Here is a 22,600-nt window from a genome sequence, read left to right as displayed (position 1 = left end):
GCATACATACCTTTTTAATTGATATTAAAGGGAAGGCTGACAGAATATGTTCAGAACTATGAGTTGGAAATACACAAGATAGTTTAATGAGAAAAGGCGCACATAAGTTTATTCAACTACATAAAGATTAAGTAGATTATCTCCTGTTGTAAATTTTTAATGACAAAACATAGAATGTTATATACACATGTCAAATGTAGATACTTGTTGGACCAAAGATAGCCTTGTTTATCACCATCTTTAGATGATTACATTCGTTGTTGATGTAACATGACGACCAGGTTAGGGAGGTTCATGTTCTAGCAAAGAATTTTGTATGAAGAAAATGATGAAATGCAGTGTAGTGATGCTTATATTGAAAATAATTTAATGAGATGTGTCACAGTCGTCAGGATAGCTGAGACATGACCAATCAACACACGGGCGGTTTATGTCACGAGCAAGCTCCCAATGACCCGTGTAAGCAGATCGAAAGATGGCGAATGGGGGTGATGTTCTTTGGCCAAGAGTGTCCGCACCGTCGATGAGAGTGATCAGATCGGACACCTTCAAGGAAAAGTCCTAACACAGTTCAAGTGGCTAATTCCATATTCTCATTTGACTGCTCTCATGGCTGCAGAACAGTCATAAAACTGGTTCTAAAGAACATAACTAATACTCTAAAAGAAAGGAAAAGAAAGAACCAGGGTTCGAGTGCCGTCGAAGCGGCGAAGCCAACCTCATGCGAGCCAGAACCATGTATGTCTAGGGTATCTGTACGCCCATGTTGATCAATAGGGGTTTACGACAATATATGGTAACGGATGATGCAAATGATTTGTTGAGAAAGTCCACACTGAAGTGGGGAGCAAGGAAATTGTTCATTGACCGAGAGCATCAAGTTCAGAGGGCCTCTTTACGGATAGATCCTGGTTGATGGTGGGATGATTCTTCCATTAACCATCTGGATATTTGTGCGATCAATCGTAGCGCAACCGTAGAAGACTTATCGCCTACAAGTGGTCGGATGGGAAATAAGGATGCCGATACTTATCGATTCCGGGAGTGGATGAGTATTTGGTTGGCAGTCTCAGTACTATCACGACAAGTCTCCTGGTTGAAAGAGGGTGGACGGGAAGGCCGGGAGATCACACACACCCATGAGTATTGGTGGCTTGCGCAGTCATGACCTGGAAATGTGTCATCGCATGGGCAGACTGGGGATAGTTGACCTTAGCCGATGAGTCGAGAGATGTCCATTATGGAACACATGGTCTAAGAAGATGGTAGGTCACCTCGATTGAAGAAGAAAGTGCGACCATTCTGGTCTAACCTTGGAGATATTGAGTTGTCCAAACGACTGAGGAACTCTAGCAGATGATCAGTCTTGGTTCGATGGAAACAAAAGAGGTCGGAGCAACGTCTTGCAATTCTTTTCTTCAATCAAGGAAATTGGAGTCGTCGAGAAGGATTTCATTTTCGTCATCCGTTTTCATTCGCATCGATTGACAGATGACTGAATTGTCCTATGTCCGCCATTCGTCATTAGTCATCCATCATTTGTGACAAATGACGGATGACAAAAATTACAGACAAATGATGGAAACGACGGATGATGATATCAGTTGACGAGAATATTAATGTATAATTTTTATCTTAATTTTTTACATAAACTCATTGGCTGCTACGAGGAGAGAGAATGTTATCTCTTTGTTTCCTCCATCTCCCATGAGCTCAGAGGTCCTGTTTGATGAGCGGATCCTGAGTGTTGGTAATCTTTATCTGGGGTAGATGCCACCCTTCCATGATGATACCTGTCATTCTAATGCCGTCGACCACGATATTCTGTCAACGACACCCCTTCTTGGAAGGGCTCTAAGCTTCAAAGACCACGATATGAACCTCGAGCGACGACCACCGCTGAATCCGTCTCCCATACTTTTTGGCGAACACCACAAGGAGAAGACAATGAAATCCAAGCAAAAATATGAAAAGGGTGTCTGTGCCTCCCCGTTGAATCTGCCTTCCAGACTTTTGGCAGCTTCTTTCTATTCTATCTTATTTGGTTCAATAAGATGTGTAAGAAGACACTCGTGGTGGGTTAGATTTGAGTTTGTGCGAAAATTGACTGCCGCGGATGGATGACCGCTGCTGCAAGAATTCAACACAACACTTATGATAAGATGTGTAAGAAGACACTTTGGGAAGAAGACACAACACAAAAGCTGCAACCTGATTCATCCGGATTCACTGATTCATCCGGCATTGCGATAATGTGGCGTTCAACACAGCAAGATCCACATGCCCAGGAAGAGTAAGAGAGCTGAAAAACACAGAAAGGGAGAGAGGCGATGACCCCAGCAAGGGGGAGAGATGTTTCGGGGCGGAAGGGAGAGAAGGGACAGACGGAGAGAGGGAGATGGGTGCAATACGGAGAAGGAGAGGGAACAAGGGGAGAGCGACAACGGGGAAGAGATAACTTAGAGCACGGACACAGGCCGTGGGGGTGGGGAAGAGTGCTGAAGGGTTCTAAGAAAAGAAGAGGAGGGGGAGGCACTGAGGAGCGTCATAGGGTTCAGAGTTCGTGAGTAACTATGGACGGGAAAGGGGTGCTTTTCGTGAGAACCAGGGGAGAGGGTGTTTTTCGTTTTCCGTCACAGAAGCGTCCGTTATGTTCCATTAAGTTTACATCAAAAGATGAATGACCGAAACATGCAGATGATGAAACGGTGATGTAAGAAAAAAATGATGAATATTTTCACGAGAATGGATAGTGGAACGGAACTCCCTTCTGATACGTTCCATCCGTTCGTTTCCATCCTCCAACTGTAGCATCAAGTCTCCCTGCCCCACTTCGACTCCTCCCCCTCTTATAGAAGGGAATTGGTAGTTGTGGGTAGACATGGTCGTTCTGTTCTGTTCTCTTTCTTCGCACAAAAAATTCGCACAAAAGAACCGCACAAGGGTCTGTTCTTTGTTCTGTTCGTTTTCTGAGCGAAAATAAGAACGCACAATTTGCACAAATCACACATTCGCACAATTCGCACAAAATTCGCACATTCGCACGAAATCCGCACAGTCGCACGAAATTCGCACAATTCGCACAAAATTCGCACATTCGCACGAAATCTGCACATTTGCACGAAATTCGCACATTTGCACGAAATTCGCACATTCGCACGAAATTCGCACAAAATTCGCACAGTTATTTGGAAAATTTGAAAAAAAAAATTTATTATTAATTTTTTAAAGAAAAAAAAATGGAAACGAATTTGACTGCCTCCAATCGAATTTGTTGTCCCTCTATTATTTTTCGTGCTCCTCTAGGTTGTCTAGCTTCATAAGGACTAGATCATTTTCCTAATATCTTAATTAAGATATTATTTACATTCCTTAGCTCTTCCATGTGCTTTGGTAAGGAATAAGGATCCCTCTCTCTCTTTTGAACAATGATTGTAGTCCAATGTTCATTAAGATCCCATCTCTTACTTGTATTGCTGGAAATGCAATTTTATTTGTTTTGATTGTTCAGATGAGTGAGTATTTATTTTACTTTGTTCAAAATTTTGACATGAGGATCTGTTTCTTTTAATTCCCACCTTTCTGACTGGAGTTATCTTCCTACATAAACATTTGATCCTGATGATCAGAAAAGAGAAACATTAAATAGTAAGAAGCCAGAAAATGGGAGAAAAGTGGAGCAAGAAAATCAGAAAATGTGGAAATTTTCATGCTTGGTATGATTTGATTCTGATGAATGAAAGCGGGAATCATCATAGAATCAGAGTAGAAAAAATTGAGAAAAATGGATCCAAAAAACTAAATTATGTGAATTTTTCATGCACGGTATGATTTGATTCCCAATCATCTGCATGTAATTTCTAGTTCTGAAAGCTTGATTTGTTCGAGATTTTCATCGCCAGAGTTTGATTGGGAGATTTTGATCCAAATCGAGCTTCCACCACGCCGTTTCCACTTTAGATCCAACCGATCGATATCCCGATCCCGATCAGGGTGTCAAAATCGGCACTCACATACAAGTTCCGGCTGAAGAGGTTCTTCGAGAGGCAGCTGAGGCACACGTCTGCGGAGAAGGAGGAGCCGCCATTAGAGTTCAAGCCAAGCTCGCAGAGTTTTGCTAAAATGGTGCAGAACTTCACGGAGATGTATGAGCGGCCTCAACGTCCTCCCCCACGGCTATGTAACTGCTTCAATGGCAGCTCCGACAATCTCTCCGACGACGAGCTTGATTTTGGTCACGTCATCGTCTCCTCTTCCTACCACGGGGACTCTCTCAACCTCCTGAAGGTTAATCTTGTCTCATGCCTTTCTACATCCCCCCACCCACCGGTCGGTTTCTTTCACGAATTTCATCCTTCACGACTCCGTCAATCGATAATGAATCAATCCAATGACTTGATCGTGCTGCTTCTTTCCTTCACAACTTTCTTTTAATGTTGATCGATGGATTATCAACATTTATTTATTTTTTTCTCCTGATCGACCGAGGATAAATCAATCATAGTCAAATTAGATTGCGACTTTCTTTTCTGCCGATCGATGGATTATCGACATATCTTTACTTTTCTCTATCGATCAACCGATGATCAATCATCAGGTCACTCAAATTGGATCGCCAACTTTTGTAACCTTTTTCTATTGATCCATCGATTACCGAAATTTCATAACCTTTTTCTGCAGATCGGTGGATGATCTACCATTCGGTAATTCAAATTTGATCGCGAGTTCTTCCGATTATAGACTGATCAATCTACTAATCAATCGACTGATTTCGCCAAGAATTAAACTCGATCCTTGATCCTGCAACAGAGCTTATCACCCTACGTGAGCGTGGCGAAGAGGAGTCTGCTCTTGGACATCACCAAGATCCTATCGGAGCAGAAGAGCAATAAGAGAAGGGACCAGAGGAAATCCATCGTTGATGCGTTCCACATCCTCGGCCACAACGCGGCCGTTTGCCTCTCCCGCTGGGAAAAGTCCCCCGCCACCCCTACCATTTGGGAGTGAGGAGGGATGTATTTTTTTAGTTATTATTTTTTTAAATATTCACACAATTCGCACAATGTGTACTACACAGGGGTTTTTGTGAAGTCCTGTTCATCTTCAACTTTGTTCTGTTCGGAAATCCGAACAGAACGCACAATTCGCTCCAATTCGCACAAAGCGAACAGAACGACCATGTCTAGTTCTTACCATATATTTCCATGTTATTTAATTTCTCCAAGTAAAATGTGATGTTTCCCTATTTTTAAGTTAATTTATGAACTTTATAGGATTTATTTAATCTCTAAATAATTCTATTTGAATGGAAATGGCAGTCTGAAAAATTATTTTTAATGTAAGAATGAATTACTGAATTTTCTATTTTTTTTTCTAGGACTTTATTGTATTTTTTGAATAACTTAGTCAAGGAAGAAATGAATTTCAAATAGAAAGAGGATATACTTATAAGTAAAAAAGAGCTTTAAAGCAATTTATAAAGTCCGATGGGGTTTGTTTACATTTTTGTAACAATGATGCCCTTAAAACAGCTCTCGGGCATCCATTCCACGCATACACATAAAATTTAAAGAGGTGCAGGGTTTTTTAAATTTAATTGGAAACTTTTAATCATTTTTTAGGGTTTTTCAAGGAAATATGGAGGAGACAAAAAGCCAAAGGAGCAAGTACATTAATATTTTTTGAGCGGGATCCATTTGCATGTGCCCACTTAATCTGGGACTTTTCGGTATAATTTTGGGAAATTCTCTCTCAAGTCGGTAAGTCCACTACTCACATGGTGCATACACAGCACATGCAGGGGAGGTGACATGGCGCATTGTGGTTGGCTGTCAGTTGTGGAAATAATTGAGTACATACAAAGCGCTTAGTATGAGGTTTTTTTAATTTCACTTATTTCTACCAAGCGGTAAGTGGTGCGCGGTGAGAGGAGGTGCCGAAACATCTTATAACCACATAACCAATGAGAGAGTGAAACATCATTGACTGTAAGAAATTTTTTTATAAAATCAATAAATATTTATCTAATGGATAAGATTGGTCCAGTTTTATTTATTAACATATTTGATCCTGAATTCTTATTGAGGTGATTTATTAATCTGAAACTCTTATTTCTATCTGCCCAATTGGATCATTAAAATAAATCATCAATGGCTAAAAATTAGTTACTAGTTTGGGGTAAAACGGTAATTTTAAATGTTTAACGTATGTGTAAAAACAGGATTTCGAGTTCAGGAGGACATTTTGGATATGGCTTTATCACAGCTGCAAGATAGGGAGGAGCTTCATCACGAGTCAACCTTATTAGCTGCTTTCTATTCCCTTGTATTTGAGTTTTTAGTGTGATTTGAACATTTGTTCGGGAATTTCTTCATCATTCTTCTTGATCTTGGTCTGATTTTGTAAATTTCTAGGTTGAGTGGAATATAGAAGCCCTTACTGGGATTGGGAGGATATATTGTGAAATTTACCAAGCTATTCCATTTGGACATTAAAAAAAATTATAGAAAAATTACTTTCATGGATAAAATAGATTATGTTTATAATATAGTAGTTAGTTAATTTTTATACCGAGTTCCCCCAAAAAGCTAAAAAAAATCCTTCTTAATCTAATTGACCCTTTTGATCCTTTTTATGGGATCAACAAAGTCAATCCAGAGCTACTCACTTCTTCTAGTCTTCCGATCTCTTCCACCCCCTTTTATAAATACCAACCTAATTAGGGTTATTTGGTATTCATTGAAGATTTAATTAAATCTAAGTAGAATAAAACTATTCAAGAAGATCACTAATTGAATACGTTACTAGCCTCTTGTTGACTATACCCATACTTATCACCATATATCTAAGTTAGGGCATGTAAATTTTATTAGAACATCTATAACAATAAAACAAACAGCAGTTAAAAAAATTTCAAAATTAACCCTATTTTTGAGCTAATCACTAATACCAGAAGCATTATAAAGGGTACATGTTTAATATTTACCAACTACTCTTTATTAATAGTCATTGGTCGATGTTATAAGGATGCTGTCTTATGGCAAGTTGATGACACCAGCTCAATATCTCGGTGGCCCATGCAACAAAATTCTCATTACAATAGAGAAAGAAACAACTAAATATGATATTCAGATAATCACAGCATTGAAATCTCACACATCACGGTGGGAAACATATCTTAAGAGTAAATGCGCTTCCCAAATCCACTCCCCAATCCTTCTCCCAATTTACCTTCAGAACCAGTGGAGAACACCAGATGTAGGTTCTTCGTGTCACTGATTTTCCCATCCTCGAAGTCAGAAACTTTTTCCTACCCCAAGAAATATTACTTAAAAAGGACACCATAAATTTCAAAGCACAAGAAAAAGCCAAAATTAACCTGTCCAAGTGGTAGCATCCAACCTAGGGGACGGCTGAATCAAAAAAAGGAAAGTTTAAAGGGGGGAAAGTAAAGAAAGAAGAAGTTTGAAAAAAAGGATTAGCATAATCTTCGGAACCAGGTTCAGAATGAATTTGGTTTAGGAGCGGGATCTGCCCAAACCTGTGGTGGTACGGAAGGCAAAGACTCCATGACTTCCGTACCTCAGTGAAAGAAAGCTGATGCTGCACGTCGTCGAAACGTCGTCCGATCGTCATCGAGGGTAGCAGCTCGGTATCGATAACGTAACTCTATCGGACCACGGAGATGAGCGTCGTCCAATAATGCCAATAAACAGATAGGAAATGAGACGAAATGAGACGAAATACGACAATCCTAGATGTGGTAAGTGCAAGTGCTGACTCGCGGGGCGTGGCGTTCCTGGGATTCAACGGGGTCGCCTAGGGACGAGTAGTCCAGACTTCTCAAACCTCGTCCGAGAGGGTCGAGGATGACTATGCGGCCGAACATGAATTTCCCGCCAAGATGCTCACACGCGACGGGCGAGCCCGACTCATACCAAGCAGGTAAGACTCTCGAGTAATTGTTCGTCGTTTTCTCAATCTGTCTCTCTCACCTACGTCTAACCTGAGCGCGGTGGAGGCAATTCGAAAGTAGACTGAAAAAGGTAATAAACGAAGGGGTATGAGGAGGGGTACCTTCGTCGCGTCCGGCAACAGCTATCTCGGTAGCCCCACTAAGGGTTGTAACGGAGGGCAGCGATGGCACGATGGCATGGGCAGGACCGGTGGAAGAGAGGCGAGCACGATCGGCCATGGTCGCAGTGGCACGGATTCAGCAGCACGAGCGGGCGGCACGGAGTGAGTGGATAGCGCGGGCCCGCAGCCCAGTGCGGCGAGGCAGCACGAACACGCGATGCAACGGCGTGCACTGGCGGCGGGCCGCGAAGCGCGTGGGCGCGTGGGCGGCGCGCGTGCGGGTGTAGGGAGTGGCAGCGTGCAGGCAGCGTGTGGCAAAGCGCGTGGGCGCGCAGAGAGTGGTGCGCACTGGCGTGGATGGCAACACGTGCGCATACGCGAGCTGAGGTGCACATGACCACGGGGCGAAGGCGTGCGCTGGTGAGTGGGCGGCGAGACGTTCAGGCACGTGGGCAGCGGCACACACTGTGCCGAGTGCGGCGGTATGCACGACACCGGTTGCGATGGAGTGCGCAGGTGCGCGGGCGTCATCATGGGTGGGCGTGCGGCAGTGGCGCATGCGGGCGCGGGCAGCAACGACGTGCGCGCTCATGGAGCGGCGGCGCGCTTGCGGGTGCACCGAGAGGTCGGTCATGGCGGCAGCGAGCGGCGGGGTGGCGACGAGTGGCGGTGGATCGATGGCGGCGGCTGCGGAGGGTAAGGCAGCGAACGGCGGCGGGGAGCGGCGGCAGAGCGGTGGCAGCGGCTGCGGAGTCAACGGCAGTGATTAGTGGCCGCGAGCGGTGGAAGGAGCGGCGGCGACGGCTGCGTCGTTGGCGGCAGCGGGCGACGACGGTTCTTTTCCTTCTCCTCTTTTCTTCCTTCCGTTCTTCTTCCTCCTTCCTCTTCCTTCTTCTTCCTCCTACTTCCTCCTTCTGCCTCTTCCTTCCTCAATGAGGGACTCTTCAACTTCTTGACGTTATGACTTTTCAATAAGATTCAAGAGTGTCTAAAGGACGGCGCCCGCCCCTTCCTTTTATAGAATAGGTGGATGGGCCCCTTGAAACAAAAATAAAAGGGGAAATGACTAACGGGCTAGGGCCCATTAGTGGGAGGGGAAGATATCCTCATACGGGAACTTCCCCTTGCTACAAAGCAGGTACGAAGAACAGAAAACTACGAAAGGAAACATAAAAAGCGGAAAATAAAAGCGGTAAATGGGGTCGACGATCGCGCGTCTTTACCCGGGATATTTGAATCCGGGTGTGCGCGTCGTCGTGCGGGCTGGACGCGAGTCGGTTGTGGGGTCGATGACGATGCCGACTCCTTGAGCGATGGTCCCACGGTCTCGGACTGTGCCGCACCATCAAAAGCCATCAACCATCACGAACAATATGTATGTTAAATAAATAAAAGGCGCGAAAGCGGTGAATATTAAGATTCAGACGAGCGTGAAGATGAAGACACCACGGAGCGTTTAGGAGCAGAAGAAGACCAGGTTCTTTCTTATTTTTAAGAAGTGCAAGGTGCGGAAGCGGGGAATCTTCAGATTCGCGACTGATGGAGCGTGAATATTATGATGAGGACGCAATAGAGCAGAAGACGAAGGCGCGACGAGTGTGAAGATTCAGATTCAGACGCGATGGCGCGATAAAAGAAAGAAGTGAATCACTTTACCAAGAAGTGAACCTGCTCGGCCGGTGCTCATTTGCCCCCGCGTGAACCGACGGGGAATTTAAAAAGGAAAGGATGCCTCTCGTGGTATCTAAGAATGATTCGAGCCGTATGAAGGGAAACTCCCACATACAGTTTTTTTTTTTGGGGGGAAGGAGCCTAACAAGGTCCCTCCACTGACTTGGCCCAGGCCTAAGTGAAAGTTAAGTGGTGAGCCTACCCATCCCAACCTGGGGTATGCTGGGATTCGCGAAGAGCAGCACCTTACAATGTTCATGACGAATCGGATCGTGACGTACCTGTAGGTACCAGAGGAGATCGCTATGATCATTACTGTATCCGTATTAAAGAGATGCGACAAAGTGTTCGGATCATTGTGCAATGTCCTAATAAAATGCCTAGTGGCATGATCAAAGCCGATGATTGTAAGCTATGCCCTCCATCACGAGGTCAAATGAAACTATCCATGGAATTGTGCGCCGTGTGAAACGTAGATCATCGCCATTCTTAACCGAGACTCAGGTTAAGTTTCATCTCGGAACCGTCGTGGGGTTTTGAGAAGAAGAAAATACAAAAAAAAAGTAAAACAGAAGAAGAAATATAAGAACAAGATGATGAAGAAGAATAAGAAAATGAGGAAGAAAATGAAGAAGAAGAAGAAGAAGAAGAAGAAGAAAAAGAAGAAGTGTCGAGGAGTTAGACAACTCCTCTAATGTGTCAGCCAACTTGCCATGTGGATTAAATCGACACATATCCTATACTCGTCAAGATTTAGCCTTTAGGGCTAAATATAGGTTCAAACCTAGTTATGAGGAAAGATAAAGGGCTAGGATTTAACCGTAGATAGGAAATAGATCAATGGGCTGGATTCATACACATATATCCATTATTATCAGTTATAAGAGATAGGATTAAACCACAGATCAATGGCTAGGATTTAAACACTGATGTCTGTTATAGCCAGTTTCAGGGTATAGGATCAAAACATAAATTTTCTATAAATGAATGACCAATGTTAACGCATAATTTTGACGAAATACGTCAATCTCCTAGTCACCAATCTTGGTGTCTCTTCTTTATCTCCCTTCTTGATATCCACTTCTTTTCCTCTAAGAATCTTTACATGGTACCAGAGCTCGTCTGAATCGAGCATTGCCAAACAGACACTTACACTTGCCATTGTTGCCTATTCTTCATGTCTAACAAGCATGAATGCAATTAGTCTTGTACCAATTCTAATTCTTCTAGGAGCTAAAATCTCAATTCGGCTCGACTCCAATAACTACCTGATGGAGGATTGTTGTCCAGATCTCCTAAATATGTATGGTACAAACAAATTCATTTACGCGACAAATCCACCTATTTCTGTTTCAGATCAACAAGAAAACATAGTGGACAATCCTGAGTTTGAAAATCAGTGGAGGATCAATCAGCAGGTCCTTCGATTCCACCATTACACCATTTCTAAACAAGTTATGCAGTGAACTTAGAAAGCCAAGTCAGCAAGAGAAGCATGGGAAACACTAGAGATCACATTTTCTTGAATAATTCAGTCTAAGATTATATAGTGGAACACACAATTTCATAGTAGTGGAAAAGGTACAATGACAATTGACGAATACATTATACATTTCAGATCAGTATTGGAAGCGCTGGAAATCGTCGGACATCCTTTAAAAGAGCAAAAGAAATATATACTTTCTTAAGAGGATTTCCTCCATAATATTTTTAGTTTCTGTTCCCAATATTTATCACATGGGGTTGGAACAAATTGTTACGAATCTAGAGTTTCATGATGATTACTTACATCATCATAAATTAAATTCAAATTAATTTTCTCTAATGGGAAATTCAGCTCAAAGGCACACATCTCAATCCTCCTCAAACAAAAACTCAAACCAATGCCGTGGTCTAAGAACTAATAATTACCAAAGAAATACATTTCAATGGCATAATCAAAGTCATAGTGGAGGAAGAAACCAAATTTTCTACCAGGCTATCAGATCTGTTCACAATTAGGAAATCATGCAAGAGAGTTCTAGGAGTTCATCAAGTTATGAACATAAAACCATCATAATCATCATGACAGATCCGGAGAACAACCTCAAGCTAATTCAACATAGCAACATGGATGGTACCCCGACATTGGAGCTACTAATAATGTTACAGCGGACTTGAGCACCTTGCAAGAAGATAAAATCTACCAAGAGAATCATTTGTCTCCAGATTGGTAATGACACTGGCTTGAACATCTTAGCATTTGGAAATTCCAAAATTCCAACTTGCGATAAAATTCTTTATTTAAAGAACATATTACATGTTCCATCTATCACAAAAATCTATAACTTATATCTGATAACAATGTTTCAATTGAACCTCATAAATCTTTTTATATTGTGAAGGACATAGCAAATAGACATGGTAGTTCTGTTCATTCTGTGTGACTTGGAGCGAATTGTGCGTTCTGTTCGGATTTCCGAACAGAACAAACTTGGAAACGAACAGATCTTTGCACAGACCCTTGTGTGGTTTGCATCGTGCGAATTGAGCTAACTTTTTTTGAAGGATTTTAAAAAACATTACACTTCATTCTTCCATGGATCCTTATACCCTCGTTCCCCCTATGCCTCTCACATTCTCCGTCATACTCTTGTTCTCTCCATCTGTCTCGAGGATGGCTCGCACACACCCTATCCATGTCTCTCTTCGTCTCTCTAGTCTCACCTTTCTATTCTCTGCTCTTAACACTCTAGAATATACCTAGAGTTTCTCACTACATCATGAAGACAATCCCTGAACTCGGAGCTTCGCGACATTTTAAAGATATCCTCGCCCTTTCTCCTGGCCGATACACCAGCTCTACGCCATACTTGCAGCTGTAGCGCTGGATTCATAGAGGGATCAGAGTGGAGGCTGTTATAGGATGGGGAATTTTTTAAGAATTTTAAGTATTTGGTATGTTATGTTTCTAAGAATTTGGTACATTTTTAAGTATGACTTCAGTTTGTTTTCTCTCTTGATTTCTCGTTCCATGTCTTTCTCCAGTTCTTGAATATAATGGTTGATTGCTTTGTCCTCTTTTTAGTTGACCTTATTTTTATTTAGTTTTTATCATCATTTTATTTCATCATTTTCAATGGATGGCTATCTCCTATTTGATTAAGTGATTGTGTAACACCCCTTAAAGTCACAAAGGTGCTATGAATAAAAGGTAAACATTTTTTTTAAAATTATTATTCCTGCAGGATCTATTCTTTGGGATACTTATTACCTACACAAGTTTCAAAAAAATTGAAATACACTAAAGGATTTACAAGTCATAATCTGGAAAAAAGTGATTTAATTGCAGACCCCATTAGTTCATCCTATAATATTAGCATGTATACCCTTGGATAGCACTATTTTAGCCATGCTCAAGGATCATATGAGGTCTAGTCTCTATGTGGACGACCTGGTTGAACATCAAGAAAAATTTAAATGTTTAACATCGCGTAGTTACATAGTTTTTTGAATTGGTCTTTTGAATAATTTGCAAAAGATAATTATCTTTTGTCATTTATGAGCCAACCTATCCCCGTATAAAGCTTGTGTACCAGGATCCAGGATGAATTATTTGTATGTGGTTGTAGAAACTTTTAAGGAAAATTATTATCCATCATGAAATTGATACTGTAAAAAATAAACAATTTCATTCCGTCCAGGTAACAAAAATATTAGTGCATGTATATGTGTGTGTAAATATATCCGCGTGTGTTGCGTGTGTGTATCTTTCCAATGGTGTCAAAATATGAGGTCTGTATTTAATATCTTATCTTTAAGTTGGGAAGACACAGCTATAGAAATTTTTATTGCAAGTCCTCTTTTTTATGCATGAGTATTTCATTTTCGTTTGAAAAAGATACAGTACGACGACTCTTTCTGTTGCTAGATGAATGATAGAATCCATACTCCCTCTAATGAGATGTAGATGCTGAATGTTTTTGTGGTTCGATATTTATTAAGGTGAAAAGTAATATTTCAATATAAGTTGATGTACGAACGGGATTTATGATCACATGGAAACTTTAAATCAGCAGACTGAAATTAAGAACATATTATGTAATCTCAGAAAAATCTCAATTCTTTCTATCTGTACCTAATTTTAATCGCACAGGTCATTCAGAAAAATGGGCCCGTACATCAAGTCAAAGGTTGTCATGCAAAAATCTTGGGAAGTAACAATGAACACGCTGGGATATTACATGACCCCATATATTAAGGTTTGCCTACCCCGATGCCAATAGCAGGTGTTGTTGAGGGCAGGAATGATATCCAATTTAACTAACATCTGATGGGAGCGTCAAATATTGGATATTGTAATTGTAGCATTTGAGATTTTATATAGTCATCTTGACGAATTTCTGATGTTTAAATGTTGATATAGGCCGCACCAATTTGGTGGTTTGGATCATCCCTTGGTTGACAATGTTGATCAGTCCACTGGACCCAAAGGCACCTGGATCAGGCTGATCCATATTCGAATTGCATCTGATTGATTATTTGACTGATGTGATCAAATCTCCAACCTCTACCTTTGTTGGTTTATTGTCCAATCCCCTCTTTCAAGCATAATAAGTTAATGCAGTGTCATATCCTATGGATCCACCATTTTGACTGGCATGTGTTGCCCGTCCCAGTTTGACAATGGAATTGCTTATTTGCTTACTATGCTTAGCCACTGATAGCATATCCCCCTTAATGTTTTCTTTGCATTTATTTCTCTTTTAGATTACTTTTCAATCTGTTTTTGAGTTTGTTAACAATAGTTTGTTAACAAAAAAGCAACCCACTTACAAATCTAAATGCATGCACTGGTCTCGTTCCATATGATTATTATGAAATAAATTTAGCCAACGAGTCCCTACACAACTGAGACTAAAAATAAAGTATTAACTGATGTGAGTAGTTTATCTCGTCTCGAAGACCTTGAAGAGTCTTTTTGTTCATCGGCCAGCGTCTTTAAGTGATACTATAAGTCTCTAGGTTGGAAACTTTCTTTTATTGTTCCATACACAAGATGTGTATGATTTGATTCAGGAGATGTGTATTATTTGATTCAGCCTATTTAACTAAATTAATGTTGTATTGTTTGTAGTACGGGAGTTTGACCTTGATGTGTTTTTTACAAGTTAATATCGATAAAGTTCATGTGAGATTCTGATTTTTAAGAGTTGGACTATTGAAACCTTTATTTTCTTGGTTGACTCATGACATTTCTATTGAGTAATAGAGTAAATAACAAGCCTTGGCTGTATTTGGAAATTTTAATGTTGTAAGCTAGCTTGTTAAAATAGAAGAAATCAGTCCTTCACTTAGTTTTTCTATTTTTAAATTAGGACCCTCATCTCTGGGAATCTGAACATCTCTCTGCCTTTTGATACAAAGCTCTAAGTGGCGTTTGGTCTTCTCCATAATGATAACAACAGTTACTGAATTTGCAGCGGAGGTTTATTATAAGCTGCATACATATGTATTTTTTTGTGAGTTAAGTGCCATATGCTTTACTTTTATGGTTCTTTACCTACTCAGAGGATGACGAACCTACCTTTCTACGTTACAGTTCTCATAAGTTTCATAACTTTCAATTTTAAACTCTGCTTTAACATTCCGCAACTACAACTGCACTTACAACTTTGAAAGAAATAGTTCGGTATTGGCTGAATGAGTTGGGAAATTTACAATTGCAATTTTAATTTAGGATGCCTAGAATATCTTGCTCGCATGCTTCTGGTTCCTCCGAGAGCTGTGCATTGTCCGAGGGGAGTGTTGGCCACATCCAAAAGAAGAGAATGAGAAAGAATGAATGTGGTGCACGCATACACTTCACTGAGGTGACGCCAAAGGTTTTCAAATGCAATATATGTGCAACCCATAATCCGGGTCATGTTGTGACATTAGAGAAAAATAAGTATAGTTGCAATACGATACTATCGTGACATTTGCTAAATTTTCACTGTATAAAGTATGACGAGTTGAAGGATCAAGAAAAGAGCTCATCTAACCAACCATCGGTGGCAAACATCTTTGACTGACAAGGTAACGACAAATCGTACTTGACTGGTTGCACGTCGGAGAGAACAAAAGAAGAGCTTGTATGTTTCATCTGTCAATCAGCCTCACCATGGAATATGGTTTGCAAAAAATACTTCATACAAATGCGTTGATACATTGCACAAGAGGAGATATCCATTCCATCGTCAAGGCCTGTGAAGGAAAAAGCTTTCAAGCTTTACATCGAGTTAAAGCGCTGTATTCTTGACTGAATGTAGATCGTTGATAGAGTGGACATCACTCTAGATTGTTGGACTTCTGTAAATCAAATCTCATTTACAGGTCTCAGAGTCCATTTGGTAGATATAGAATAGAAAATGTGTGAATGCATTCTCACTATACGCCAGTTAGAGGGCCCGCACAGTAGGGAGTGCTCGAGCAAGATTGTGTTGGAGGTTCTCGCAGAATTTTAGTTGAGCACGAAGGAACGCGCAATCATGACAGACAATGCTTTGAATAACATAACAATGATTGCGACATTAGAATGGGAGTTGCGGCTAGTGAAACCCCATTTTACTGCAAAGAGACATGTCTTGTGTATTGTGCATCTGATCAACATTGAGCACTACAAACCAACTTCCACTCCTTGAACTTCACCCCCCACCTCCCATTCCATCTCTTTAAATCAATTCCAATTCTATTTCAGAAACTGTTGATGCCTTTAATTACATTAGTCTATTTGCACTTGACATTGCCTTTGCATCCAAACGATGTGCCCATCTATGCATAATCCTATACCCACTGATTTTTTGTTCTTGAAACACATTTTTTTCCTCAAAGTGTTTCTATTCTAAGAATTATTTATTAAATGGCCTCTTTTTATTATACATATTATGCATGATTGAGTTCCAATTTCAGGTCCATGGAAAGCCACTTCATTTTCTCTATTTTTAACCTCTTCTCATGGAGCTCCACCAATTGAATGTCTCCCTATCAAGAACAGAGGATGAATACAAGGTGTTATAAGACACTACAAGCTATCTTACTTTAAATCAGTATTCTCTACATGAACTTTAAGTTTTATCTACTTAACTCGAATGGTTCTTTTGGACAACGGTATTAATCTTTATATCAATCCCATTTTACATCCTCGCAACAAACATAATCAGGTTGACTTTTAATTTTTATGAAAACAAGTTTCTTGTCAATAGATTCTCGTCTCGTTCTTTTCAATGAGGATGAGCTCACCAACATCCTAATCATGTCACTGCCCGAAGCACATTTTACATGGCCCCAATAGAAGCTCCACAATTTCTTGATGATGAGCTGAAGTATTCTGACATTGAAGAGTCATTCAAGTTAACACTCTCAGTCAATAGTCCAGTATAACTAATATGAATCTTGCACATAATATTTCATCTTGACAGTCAATTTCCAACACCATTCCAAGAGCTCGTCTCATTTTAAATAGCATGGTCTTGCACTTAATCCAGAGTGGATTTAAATATATTTTTTTGTTTTTCACTGGCCTTATTCTTCTTCTTCTTCTGTTATTTTTCTTTCCTCCCTTATTTGATTGTTCATCTTATCCTCCATAGACATTGTTTAAGTATAAAGTATAAACGGATAGTCACTAAATACTTAGCCTTTATTCAAAGTGGACACCCTCTAATACCTAATTTATCCATTTTTGGATTTTCGTTTGCCTATATTTGCAAACATTAAATGTAGATCTATCAAATGATCATTGATACAAAATCTAAACATGATTACATGCCTGGATTTTTCATGAGTTAAAGTATTCATCTGACACTTCCATTGAGTAGAATTAAAATAATTTATAAGGAATTTTTTATGGAGGGAAACCTTCTTTGGACTTTGGTGGCTAAGTTACACAACCCAAGATAAGTCAACAGAGAAGACTATGTATAAATATTTAGAAGTTTTTTCCCCTGTCCTCTCTCAACCATCTGTGAAAATTGCTCATTCCAGCTTGGAGCATACAATGCATGCAGCCCACACTTTTCTCCACCAAGAGTATAGCTAAATTTGATAGTTTTTGCATGAATTTTAGGCTGGTACTTTCATTCTGATAATCATACATGTGATAAAATTATTAAAAATTGTTTTTGTTTTTGACATACCACCCACTAAACGTTTTCATTTCTGATGGTGATGATTCCAGCAAGCTCAAGCAAACCCTTTTAATCTCATCCTATCGCAGCTCTTTCTCATTTTGCATCGCCTGCTCCAAGATCCATAAAAACCCCAAAGATCTCCCATATTTCTAGGACAATAGTCTTTTTTACATATGTTAAATAGTTCCCTGATTAGTCATCACATGTTACCCTATGTGATGACTCTCCCCTATCCTCCAATATTTGGGTAAATCCGCAGCTGTTATTTGGTGACTTATTGACATATGTTTTCTCTCCCACTTTTAAAATTTAAATGAATTTACGTGATCAAATCTGACATGGGCATCACTGCTTAGTTTTGAGCTTCATCTTTATCACTATCCATTTCCATCTCTTTCTATCTCTATCTATGTTCTGCCTCACGACATCATTTTAATGAGTGTGTTCTGCTTTAAAACCCACGTCTCCATGTCATCTCTATATCTATATTTCTTCATGTTCATCCTCGTCTTTCTCTCTCTCTATTCTCCATGTCATATTTATCAACTGTTATTTGAATGGACACAGGATCACAGGATGCGCCTCGGGAAGAAAGAGATACTCCACATAGAAGGTCTGACACACGTCACATCCTTGATTGTTTGACTGGCCGCCATATTTTATTTTGATGATGATGATGGAGATGGAAAGTTTGGTTTTTTATTATTTTAAAAATTGAAAACCGACTGGGTAACGCCGATTCTTTGCACTTCGACAGCTTTTGTGGCCAAGTTCATCAGCATCTATAAGTGCTTCCTCATCCCTCCTTTGGCTGACATTGACATAAGTCACCCATGTGTCTCTCTTCATGTAAGAACCTTATCCCTATCTTCCCATGAAACAACAATGGATCTCTCTCTCTCACTCTCTCTCTCTCTCTCTCTTCATGTAAGGACAAGCAAGCAAGAACACTCTTTTATCTTCTCATGAGACAACAAAGAAACAGAGGTTCCAAGACATTCCATGCGGATACATGGAAGATAGATGGGTAGATACATTATGCAAAATCGGAGAAGATGATGATGTTGAAGTGTAGATCAAACTCATCAAGGGTATATATATATATATATATATATATATATATATATATATATATATATATATATATATATATATATATATATATATATATATATATATATATATATATATATATATATCTATGTAATAAAAAGCAAAGAAAAAACACTCTTACCTTCTCATGAAACGACAAAGAAACAAAGTTTCCAAGACATGCCATCAGGATATTGGATGCATTGGCAAGCTTATATTTGGTGATTTCAGATTTAGTGGTCTTCAATATTTATTTTTGAAACATATATTTGATTGCAAATATGTCAACATCAGACTGTTACAAAGTGGACACTTGAAGAGATAGATATTAAAAATTCCAAAAATTAAAAACAAATACCTAAATATATTATTATTGAATTCTAATCATTGCACCCTCTACCGAAATTCTGGAAAATTATCTAAGTACACTATTTTATATTTAAATAATTTTAATGAAATTAGTTCTTAAATTTTAGTAAATTCATTGATTCCCTTCTTTTAATACCGAATGAATTCAGTAGAATCACCAAATTATTTCAAATGAATTACGAAATGAATTGAGTAAAACCCCCTCTTCTAATTATATTACCAAATGAATTCAGCAAAATAATCTAAAATTTTTTCAGTAATTTATCTTGAGTTTTCTTTAAAACTACATCCTGAATAATATAACATCTCAGAAAGTAATACAGAAGCCCCCAAATATTTATTTTACATTTTACTCCATTTCGTCCATACCTTCGGATGATTCTGAAATTGAAGTCTGGTCTACCAATAGATTGCCCTATATATTACAGAGGATCTCTCTCTATATATATAATATTTTCTCAACTTTATGTTAATACAAAAACATAAACCCTTGAAAAATCAGGTACTATTAAAATATAAATGTCATTATCACTCGATTCAATTAATGTTAGATATGTACAGAAAATGTTTCTACTGAAGATGGTGTGTTGTGAATTAGTGTAAAATATAATAATTTAGAATATTTTTAGTATGGTATACTTTAGTAGTTGCATAAAAATTTTGTGCAATTTTGTGCGTTTTGTAGAATTTATGAACAATGTTGTGCAATTTTTGACTTTATGTGCAAAATTTGTCTCTTTGTACAATTTTGTTCAGTTTGTGTGAATTTGTTCAATTTGTGTGAATTGTTCTAATTGTGCAAATGGTTCTAATTGTGAATTTTTTTGTATTTGTACGAATTGTTCTAATTGTATCGATTCGAGCAAATTGTGCAAATTTGTGCGAATTGTTTGAACATCTATTCTAATTGTTGCACAAAAAAAGAACAGAACAACGAACAGACCCTTGTCCCGTTCTTTTGTGTGAATGTTTTGTTCATTTTAAATGAACAGAACATAACGACCATGTCTAATAGTAACCCAGAAAGTTCTCCTTAGATGAACAACTAGAAACGAACTCCACTCTTTGGATAAACACAATCCTAAGTCTGCATAGATTGGAGAAAGATATTCTGAAGAAACCTGGCATTTGAGATTGGATCATCCCCAACCCAAAACTCTGAAAAGTTTAATTAAAAAATATGATCATCCTGTTTTGAATTCTCAAAAACATTTTTTTTGTGACTCCTGAAATATTTCAAAATCACATAAAGTATTATTTTCTTCTACCATTGATCACTTTAACAACTGTCTCAAAATAATTCCCTCTGGATTCTCATATTATGTCATTTTTTTGTTGATTTCAGGAAATATCTCTGGCTTCAACCTCTTAAAAGAAAGAGTGAACTTCTATATGTTTTTGTTACTTTTAAATGGAAATTTTAAAAATAATTTTCTTGTAAAATTAAATATGTACACTCTGACTGGGGAAGCGAGTATCAATCTCTCCATACCCATCTTAAAACTTATGGCATTAGTCACAAGGTCTCCTGTCCCCACACCCCTGAACAAAGTGGCACAGCTGCGCACAAACATAGACCATTTATATAACAGCTCTCACACTAAATCAAGCCTAAATGCTTAAGCATTTTGGGAGGAAGCTGTTGTGACAACAACATTGCTTATAAATTGTCTAACTACGCCAGTCTTAAATAATAAATCTCCATATGAAGTTCTCTTCAAGTGCAAACCAGATTACACTGTTCTCAAAACATTTGGATGTTTGTGTTGTAACATATCTTAGACTGTATGCAAAACTTAAGGTTGAGATAAGATATAGAAAATTGTATATTCCTTGGATACAGTGTTTTACATCTTGGATATCAAAGTCCATCACTCCACGCAGAGAAAATTCTTATTTATAGACATTTTGTATTATTTGAAGATCATGGGAAACCATATGTTTGGACCCCGGTGTGGTCCTATATATTTGTGCATAGGCGAGCCCATGTATGGGCATGTGTGTGTAGCTCTCTCTTATAGGGACCCTCTAAGACACATTTTTGTGCCTTCTTCCCTTTATTCCTAAGAAGGAAGGCCCATATTTTTCAATAAGACGAGGGGGTGCCCATGATAAGAAGAGAAGAAGGAAAAAAAAATTGTAATCCCTTGGGTTTTCCTTTTTTTGTTGTTTTATTTTTAGTTAGATTTTAAGGATTGGTTGAGTTTCAATATTGCCCCACAAGAAGGCCAAATTAGTTTAGCGATCTAAGTTTGTCAAACCGCCATGACCACCATCACCATTGCCCACAAACCTCCCCCACCACAGACAGTTGTGTACGCTCTCGCCGCTATCGCCCGCGCTGTGGCCATGACAGCCACAATCCTAAACCATGCCTGCCGTTGATCGCGACTGCAGTTGATCGTGGATGCAGCCAAAAATTGCAGCCTCAACAGGCGTAGCTTGCGTTTGCAGCCGGACATAGCCTTCTGCGACCGCGACAACCGTAAGCATAGCCGTAACCACATCCACAGCCGCAGCCGCCATAGTAGTAGCACCCACCGCCACAAATGTGGCTGCAACAATACTAGCCGCAGTTAACGCCACAACTGTGATAAGTCCAAAACAAGTCATGTAATTATACATATTTTAAGGGCGTTTTGGGATCATTTCATGTGTATTTTACACTATTTTATGAAATATTACATGTCATGCATTAAATAGAGTGAATGATAAAAATGATGCATTTTAATGTCATTTTATGCATGTTAAACAATTTAAAAAGTTTTAGTTGAAATATACATTTATACCTATTTAATTTTCTCATTTTCTATTTAGTATATTGTCTATGAAATTGCAGGAGTAAAATCTGTATTTGAAGAAAGAAATAGGGAAATATTGATGAGAATGAAAAGAAATATATAAAGGGGGGTTTATTGGGCTGCCTAAGACGCAGACCAAGCTCCGGGACTCAAGCCACCGGCAAGGCCAACGAGCGCAAAGCACTCAAGCCGGCCCAGCCTCCAGCGAAGCCCAACGCACACGGCGACCCACATAGATTGACACCCATAGAGCCCACCGCAGGCGCACAATTCGCACATGAGATGTATGCATTGCAATTAGATTAAACTATTCTATTTAGTATCTATTTACTATAAAATTTTTCATTATATAGTAAATCTTATTTTTAAAATTTTCAAAATGGGATTCAGATGCCTAGTCTATTTTCCAACCTCTGTGGGCCGGGCTTGGAGTAATCTATG

General features: G+C 39.2%; 1 protein-coding gene across 1 annotated transcript; it reads left to right on the top strand.

Moving 5' to 3' along the window:
* The first annotated feature begins 2,691 nt into the window (after positions 1 to 2,691).
* On the top strand, positions 2,692 to 5,072 carry LOC144711403 (uncharacterized). Its single transcript, XM_078585387.1, has 3 exons — positions 2,692 to 2,708; positions 3,993 to 4,287; positions 4,810 to 5,072. Exons 1-3 carry the CDS (start codon positions 2,692 to 2,694, stop codon positions 5,005 to 5,007), a joined length of 510 nt encoding a protein of 169 aa, XP_078441513.1. The 3' UTR covers positions 5,008 to 5,072.
* Positions 5,073 to 22,600: the final 17,528 nt, after the last annotated feature.

The sequence above is a fragment of the Wolffia australiana genome, chromosome 13 (genome assembly GCF_029677425.1).
Source record: "Wolffia australiana isolate 7733 chromosome 13, ASM2967742v1".
Lineage (NCBI taxonomy): Eukaryota > Viridiplantae > Streptophyta > Magnoliopsida > Alismatales > Araceae > Wolffia > Wolffia australiana.
This window is presented reverse-complemented; position numbering and strand designations above follow the sequence as displayed.

Excerpts from the sequence above, each read along its gene's own strand:
- LOC144711403 (XM_078585387.1), top strand. Across the intron at positions 4,288-4,809 it reads ACTCTCTCAACCTCCTGAAG|AGCTTATCACCCTACGTGAG; the intron begins GTTAATCTTGTC and ends ATCCTGCAACAG.